Raw genomic sequence first — 9,192 nt, 5'->3', positions numbered from 1 at the left:
GTCAATGGTTGCTCTCTGATGCCAAGATACAGTGACCACTGTCAAGCGGAACGTTTTAGCAAACGGTCAGATGGGGACCAAGGGATTATCGCAAAGAATTTATCACTCATGTACATGACACTAATGTTTTCAGATGGTGCTGTGTACCATCTGATTCATGACTGCTCAAGGCTTACATATTTGTGACACGATAAATCATTGTATCCATGTCAGGCAAAAAAATAAAAAATAAAAATAGTTTTTTTTTTTTTTTTTTTTTTTTTTTTTTTAAACATTGTTGCTAGTCTCTGTTGAAAGAGACTGGAGAGTCATTGAACATGGTTTTGAGGAATGCCATTGTTATTGTGGGCTAACTGTTGTGTCTCACCCTCCCCATTCACTCAGGTTACGTGGCTGAGACCTCAAGGAACATTATATGAGGCATTATGAGTTATGTAATGATACAGGCTGTAATTTTCTGGCCATAGACTGGCCCCATCACACAAACACAGGTATTTACTGTATGATCATGTATTATTTTTCTTTTTACGTAAAATGTCAGTTAAAATCTTTGGAAACAAATTTGTGAACTCTGTCAAGAGTTCATTTTTCTTTTATTGTTAAAAGTGTATACTGTGGATTCCTTGCAGTATGTGCAATGTTAATTACATGGGGTGAGGGGGGGGGGGGGTGAATTATCAAAAGAGAGGACCAAATGTCAATGTGATGGTTCACAGACTCTGTTGGCATGAAACATTTCTGTGTGTTTGTTTTGGTGTTTTGTTTTTTAATTTGACTTTGTTTTTGTTTGGATGTTATTGTGTTTGTTTTTTGCAGATTACTTCTTTCTCCCGAAGTCTCATGTAGGACTGAAAACTTGATTTAGTAATAGGTTTTTGGTTGAAAGAACAGAATCAAAATACAAAGTGATTATACTGTATGATTAGAATTACAATATACAGTACCTGAGATACTTTATATTCTTTAAAGGTTCCATGTCTGGTGTCAAAATGTGAATACAAAGATGTCGCTTAAATGATGTTGCTTAGTGGTGTATTCAAAAATCATTTGTGCACCACAGTTTTATGGACCATCAAATGTATCCATGCCTTTAATTAATGGTCGATAACTGTGACACATTGAAAAATCGGCATATTGAGTCAAAGAAGCCCTTGTAAAATTAAGGGTTTAGTGTCATTCCTCTTTTTTGAAGGCGGTTATTGCTTCTTGTGGCACCATGTACTGTAGCTGAACCATATGCAATATTTTCAATGGAGGTAAAAGCTTTCTGTCCTTATATTCCCTTTCTATAAATAGACTAAATAAAACGCAATTCAGATGCTTTACACGTTGGAATCACACTTATATATTGATGTATGCCTATGACCACAGCAATTTACGTCAGCGTCAGCTCCTTTTTATGCCTTAGGCTTCAATAAATAACAAAGGCCTTGACTGTCTTCATTTAGTTCACTTATTTAATTTGACAGCTCTGCGCTTTCTTGCCCCCACAACTGCACACAAATTATTTTGTTATTCAAAACAAAAACTAAAAAGTAATTTTCAGAAGTTCCATTTTTCTGGTATATCTTCCTTTTATTTACTCTCACTTCCAAACACGCTTCTAATGAAAATGAAAACAAGAAATGGCATTGTCCAAAATCTTATTCAACGAAACATATATCCATTTTCTTGAACCATATTTTTAGTAACTTCATGTTCCACCAAAAATTATGCAATTCTTCAACATAAAGTCCATTTTTTTCAGTGCCCAGAACAGATACAAAGTATGTCGTGTCATTGAGCATATACAGTACAATGATTGGGTGGCTTGTGTGCCCAGAAAATGATTGTCGTCTCAAAGGTTTTACAAACCTGTCCGCATTTCTGACACAAAACAATTCAAACCTCGATATGAATTAATAAATCAGTCAAGGGCTGTGCTCAACCTATTAGTTACCCTGAATCTTAATTGTTTTAAATTGCGGGTTGTAATATGACTTTTTACGCAACCACGCTTCCATTTGTGTGTGTGCGTGTGCGTGCATACCTCTGTACAGACAACCGGTGTATGTATATTAGTGCTTGTGTGTTCAAGCAAGGATTTATGTCGTCTGTTAATGGTCAAACCGCTTGATCTGTGGCATGGGTAAAGTGACTGAGCACATTCCCAGTGCAATTAATAACTATAGTTTGAGCCGCAGATGTATGAATCGTTAAAACCTTGCGAATTGTTCCTGCTACATCCTCTCAAAGTCGACATCTAATAGAATCTATTAAATGTTTGCCTGTAGCGATGTAGTTTCACAGTCTGTAAAGCGGTGACAATGTAATTGATGTACATGAGAAAATGAACACTAACTCTAAATCATACAGTGTGTAAATAAGAACATTTGACCTTGCATATACAAGCTGTATTTCATGTTCACAATATATTTCTATGCTGTAAAACCTGATAAACTGGTGAATTGTTCCATTTGTTTCAACACACATCAATGGTAGCAAAACAATGGTTGATTATTATTCACGATTATTCATTCACGCACATTTTTAACAAATCTGAAAATCTATATGTGTGCGGTTATAGACGTAATAAGTATATTCTTGAGCCAGTGAGTGGAACTGTTATTATTTAGCTATATTGAAGAAAATGAAACTCCACTTTGTGTTTTTGGTTGGTGGGAGGAAGTCATAGGACCCAGCGAAAAGCCACACAAGCACGAGGAGAACATGTGACTTCCTTCACTTCCTAAACCAATGTGCAATAAACGTAATGTGAATTCATGTTACGCGTAAGCAGGGTCGGGGGGGATACTTTAAAAATGCATCCCGATGCACTTATTAGTAACAGTACCTGTTTAAAAAAATGTAGTCAGTAACATATTCTAAGTACCACAATATTAATGGTACTTGATTACTTTCAATGACTTTTGGATTACCCTCACACCAAATATGAGAACACAAATTAAATATCAGTAAACTATATATTGAAATATATCTTGTCTTGTGCTGTAAATGTTTAATATGCGTGGTTTTTTTTTTTTAGAAAGCAGGACCGGAGGAACACAGAGCACATTGACCAAACCCAATAGAAAATATTACAATGGTAAGCGGTGGAAGACAATGAAACCTCAGTTGAACTTTTCATCCATTGCATGCGCGGTTCTTCCTCTGTGGGCTGCAGGTGTTCACAGGGGAACTCCCAGATTGCAGCGCGACTAAACCTTCACTATTTCCACTCTTGATGACCCATTCCAGTGGAATGGGTCTCAGTATCAACAGTGAAAGAAACTCCATTGTCAATAAAATCAGGTCACATCGAGTGACATTTTCACCGCATAGTGACAATGGCTTATTGTCCTGTACGATATATGATTATCATGTATGATAGCACCCAGTGTTGTTTTATGGGTTGAAGGGTTTAGGGTTTTGCAATTACTGTGTAAACAGTAAATACAAGTCATAACCGAAGTAGCTGTCAAAACCCACTTGAGAGAAGCAGTGATATTAATCAGATTGTGTCGGTAGAAAATGTCATCAAAGCTTCCTTTGTGTTACAAATCCACCCGCTTTATCCGCATGAATCTAAAATAAGACGGGATCTGATAATAGTATTCGCAGTTAGCTGCAGCAGTCTGATGAGCTCTGTTTGGCGATTGCTCAATATAAAAAAATAATAAATGTAGCATCAGTGAGTGTGGTGACATGACAAGCGCGGTCATGTTATAATCAGACACCTGACGCTGAATCAACCTCCCTGGATGTGTTTCTTTTTAGTTGTTCTACTTTTTTTCATCTGTAGTATGCACAGTATAGTTATATTTGGTTTACAGCATACAGCGCCTGACATAAGTATTTAACACCTCACCGCTTGTCTCAGTAAATACACTTCCAAAGGAACAACCCGAGTAATCCACGCATACAAAGAAAGTAGAACTCAAACTCAGAAATGAAGTCGTGTGCAAAAATGCGAAATGACACAGGGAAAATGTATTGAAGTCGTGAAGAAAGGGGGGGGTGCAAAAAGGCATGGAAGGCCAAGACAACACCTAAAATCGATCAATAATCAAACAGCAATCCGGCCCCTTGTCAGTGCAAATGAATATCAGCTGGTTCAGTCCTAATTGATGGCCTACAAAAAGGTCTCATTGCTAAGGTGTGAGCCAAGACACATCTCAAGATGTGGAAGAGCAGAGAGCTGTGTCAAGACCATCGCAACCTAATTGTTGCAAAACATAACAGTGGCATTGGTTACAGGTGCATATCTAAGCTTCTGAACGTTCCAGCGAGCACGGTTGGGGCCATAATACGTAAGTGGATAGCCAATCACACCACCATAAATTTGCCTCGATCAAGTGCTCCTCGCAAGATTCCTGACAGAGGAGTGCAAAGAATAATCAGAAGAACCAAGGACCACCTGTGGAGAGCTTCAAAAAGACCTGGAATTAGCAGGTACTGTTGTCACAAGGAAAACAGTGAGTAATGCACTCTGCCCCGATGGTCTGTGTGCATAAGACCCCGTTGCTGGAGAAAGGGAAAAAAAAGCATATCAAAGCTCGTTTAAAGTTTGCTGAAGAACATTTGGACAAGCCAGTTAAATACTGGGAGAAGTTAGTTTGGTCGGATGAGAGCAAAATTGAACTCTATAAATGCCATAACGCACACCAGGTTTGGAGGAGAAATGGCACTGCACATCACCCTAAAAACACCATATTAACAGTGAAGTTTGGAGGTGGGGGGGGCTGCTTTTCAGCAAACTGGTAAACTTCACACTGGGCAAATGTACCGAGACATTCTTGACAAACATCTGCTGCCATCTACGAGGATGATGAAAATGAAACGAGGGTGGACATTTCAGCAGGATAATGATCCAAAACATACTGCCAAGGAAACTGTCCATTGTTTTCAAAGAAGAAAAATAAAGCTGCTGGAATGGGCCAACCAATCACCTGACTTGAATCCAATCGAAAATCTAGGGAAGGAGCTTAAACTGAAGGTCTATAAAAGAAGCCCTCAGAAGCTTCAAGGTTTGAAGACTGCTTGTGTGGAGGAATGGGCCAATATCACACCAGAGCAATGCATGCGATTATTTTCTCCATACAGGAGGCGTCTTGAAGCTGTCATTGCAAACAAAGCCTTTTTGTATTAAATAAATACCAGTTGGCGTGTTCAATACTTTTTCCCTGTGTCATTTCACATTATTACACGCAACTTCATTTCTGAGCTTTGCTCTACTTTCTTTGTATATATGGATTACTTGAGTTGTTCCCAACATCTGGTTAAATGTTCAGGTCAATAGCACCTTTGGAAGTACATATAGTGAGAAAAATGGTGACGGGTTAAATACTTATTTCAGCTGCTGTATATTACTTATTAATATATACAGTAGTTGCCACTCCACTGCTAATGGTTATATTGATGGTATTTGTTTCATTCCCAACTGCTTATATACAGGATAGATTATTTCGTGGTCCATATATAGTTTTTAGCTACATACTTTGCTGTTGACTACTCTGAGATTCATTGACAAAGGATGAATACGAGACAAGAGCTCAACATTTCATCTTTTACTTCTAGGTATTAAGAATCTGATTAACAATTTAAATGATAAGTTAGTGGACATTAGGACCATGTTCCTCACCCAGAGGACTGCAGGTGAGCGGTCGTGGTTTATGTTGACGCCGCATGCTAAATTCGAAGATGCAAACCGATATTTAGCGTCAAGCATTTAGCATTGCCTGTTTGGAAAGTCTGCGATTGGCTGGCAACCAGTTCAGGGTGTACCCCGCCTCCTGCCCGATGATAGCTGGGATAGGCTCCAGCACGACCCTAGTGAGGAGAAGCGGTGATAGAAAATGGATGGATGGATGGATGGATGGATGGATGGAAAGTTTAAGACTGGCCAATTCGATTACCAGACTTAAACCCGATAGAGCATGCAATGTACGCGCTAAAGAGGAGACTGAAGGGAGTAACAACTTCAAACAAACAACTGAAAGAGACTGCAGTGAAATCCTGGAAAAGAATTTTGCAAAAGGTTTTGTGATGTCAGTCAGTGACAGGCTCGATGCAGTTATTGCAAGCTAAGGATTTGCACATAAATATGAAGTCATATTAACTTCAGCCCATGTTCAATTTATGTTACAATACTTTTGCTTTCTTTAAAAAAAAAAAGAAAGAAATGGTGTTTCATTACAAATAATGTCATCTTGTTGTACATTGTGTATCAGAAGTAAATTGATGTAAATTCTGTACTTGGAAATTACAGATGAAATGTTGATCTTTTGTCTCAAACCCAAATGTTTTCAGTCTACAGCAAAAATAAAGTCATCGGATGCTTTTGGAGGGGAGTGTGTGTATAAATCACCGTGGTACTGTTTGTTAATAGGAATGAAAATAACATTTTGAATGAAATACATAATTTATTAAATAATAAATACAATCCTGTTGTATATAAATGTTCCATGTCAAAAAGAAAAACAATTTTCTAACTTCTGTTTACATTGTTGAAGTTATGAAACCACATATAACTCAGTCATAAATAAACAGATAAATATATAAATAGATTCAATAAATACATACAGTACAGTGCATTTTCATTCATGATCTCAGCGTATTTTCAGTGTGTTAACTTTGAACAATTGTAAATTGTATAGATTTGACAAATTAAGTTGTAGTACAGCAAAAGGTACTGACACTTGATAGTACACAGTACATAATATATTGAAACCCCTTATATTTCAGAGATAGTACATTCCGGTTCTTTACTAAATCACCTTACGGTGAAGTTGCTTAGCCTGCTATTCTTACCATAGCTTGTTTGAATTATGTTAATTTCTTCCTGACTATCTAGAGCCAACCTTGTGTCGGTGTGCGAGCAGTCGTCAAAGCTCACCATCAATTTCTTCATATTTAGCTTTGCCTGTCATGTTTTCACATGGCAAAGACACCAAAGAACGTCTTCCCGGCCTCTTCCTCCAGGTTTGGCAGCATTTTCTCCGTTACGGTCTTCAACCTGTCTCCTTTATTTAAGTTAAAGACAGCTCCCATGTACACAGCGGAGTACCAGCCGCCCTCTTCGTCAGCATCACCGCCGGCTGTTTTTTGGCAGGCAGTCCGGACAGAGTGCAGGATGGTCCGGTATTCGTCATTCCCAAATGAGCTGGACCAGCGTCTCACTCTATGGGTCAGGTGGACCATTGACGTTGCGGACGTGTCATCGTTCTCATCGATGCGACAACTGACCCGGAAAGATACTTGACTGTAAACAAAGTAAAGGCCAGCTTGAGGGATCACAATCTCGTTGTTCTTGAGCTCCAGACCCCCTTCAGAATGGGATGGGTCCACCTGATTGCTCCATTCCACTGAGTTGGCCATTTGAGAATTGTATTGTCCTGCAGAGGGGGAGATAATCGTAAATTAATGACATTTAAACAGGGTAACCACATGTATGCAAACATTCAGTTTTGGCTGCCCTGTCGCTCTCGCCTCCCTAGAACTGCAACTGCACCATCATTTTTGGCTGGCTTTTCACTCACTGTCCATGGACTAATTGGGCTTTAAACATGTTCATCATCACATGGGTCATTGTCATATCATTTGATCAATAACAGTTTTAAAAAAAAAAAAAATAAACATCAAATTTAACAATTTTTTATGCCACCTTGGTTTTATATAGTTAAATGCATCCCCTGCCGAAACAGCCACGCGTAAAGTTCTATTTTCAAAAAAAGTTATTGATTGTTTAAAAATGTAGCCATTCATTTTAAAGCCAATCGTTATTATCCCGGCACCTCAGCTCAAAGATCCCTCTGGCGTATTGCAACAATATGATGAGGCTCCCTCCAGTGCCATTGACGGTAAAGTGACAAAGAAAGACCGTTTGTAAAAGAACTAAAAAACAGGAATTTGTGTTTTGCATTTGTGTTCGTTTTCATGGGAAATGCATATTAAGGAATAGGAGGAACAAAAATCCTATATATCCAAAAATGTCAATATCATGAAACTTCATTTCAGACACCTAATGATAAAGACACTTTTGCATTAAAAGTTTGAAAAATATTACTTTCGGATATGGTTTTTCTTTGAAACAATTATGACCTTACTGCCAATAATTCAGACTCAAATCGGTTATTATAAATATTTCTGAAAATTGGCTATTCATATAGTAACTCTTGTTAATTCAATCAAAAAGCACTTCAAAGCCCACGGCACACTAAAACTGTATATAACTATACTACAACTATATTTCGCTCCAATTATCAATCCAGTTCCCAAAACGTGAAACATTTTTAATCACCTAAGGTTTGTTGCAAAATAAAGTGTTCCAACTTCTTACCTGTTAAATGAATTGCAGCTCTGACGTTGGAGAGCTGCCGTAAAGTGTGATGAATATCTGTAAAAGGAAGATGGAGATTTGCCTAATTATCATCATTCATTCCGCTCATTTAGACTGTGTTGGTATTAGTTTTATTTTATTAAGTAACATTATCACGTAAGTATTTTTTGTTGACGCTGTTTTGAGGGAATCGAGAAGTAACGATTACTCACCAAAACTCTCCTCATCTCGTCCTGGCTTCTGTTTCAAGAAAATAAAAGGAGAGCGTTAAACCAGCTGAATTCAGGCAAGTAGGGCCACTGTGGTCCAGCGAGACATCCAGGGGCCCTACAATTGAATGACAATTCTGTCTGTTGTTCCCACCTTGGTGTGGAGATTCAAGATGAGGAGAGCAGCACCAGCAATAGCGAGGAATAGCGTGAAACCCAAAAGGGCCACGGTTAGCGCTGAGCCATGTTTCGCACCGGGTCTTGTTGAATTCTTTGACTCTGAGTCCACAGCAGCAAAAAGCGTCACTTTACAGTCACCTTCCATTGTTCCAAATGAGGGCCCTTTATCGACTAGATCTCTTTCTGAGCGTTTGTCTTCCTCCTGGGACTCACGTTTACTGACTGTCAGATTGCACAGTGCAGCTCTTTATAAAACTGTTAGGTCCTCCGGGGGAAGTCCGATGATATCATTCATTGTAACTGAGTGGAGATTTGGTAAGGAAGAGAGAACTAAAACTGAGGAGGATCTCAAACTTTAGACACTCCTACACACTCGCACCCACAAACACTCAAGCAACAATAGACCCTACACCTGCGAGGGGGGGGACCACATCGTAGATATTAATACAGATCCAACACATGGAATTGTATTATCACAAAGACAGA

The 9,192-nt window shown here is 38.6% G+C and overlaps 1 protein-coding gene across 1 annotated transcript; it reads right to left on the bottom strand.

Annotated features, from left to right (window-relative positions):
- Nucleotides 1–6,451: 6,451 nt before the first annotated feature.
- tnfa (tumor necrosis factor a (TNF superfamily, member 2)) lies at nt 6,452–8,990 on the bottom strand. Its single transcript, XM_061664706.1, has 4 exons — nt 8,681–8,990; nt 8,530–8,557; nt 8,318–8,374; nt 6,452–7,373 (listed from the first exon to the last, which is right to left on the bottom strand). Exons 1-4 carry the CDS (start codon nt 8,849–8,851, stop codon nt 6,913–6,915), a joined length of 717 nt encoding a protein of 238 aa, XP_061520690.1. The 5' UTR covers nt 8,852–8,990; the 3' UTR covers nt 6,452–6,912.
- Nucleotides 8,991–9,192: the final 202 nt, after the last annotated feature.

The sequence above is a fragment of the Phycodurus eques genome, chromosome 20 (genome assembly GCF_024500275.1).
Source record: "Phycodurus eques isolate BA_2022a chromosome 20, UOR_Pequ_1.1, whole genome shotgun sequence".
Lineage (NCBI taxonomy): Eukaryota > Metazoa > Chordata > Actinopteri > Syngnathiformes > Syngnathidae > Phycodurus > Phycodurus eques.
Note: the sequence above shows the minus strand (reverse complement) of the source record. Positions and strands in the feature narration are given on the sequence as shown.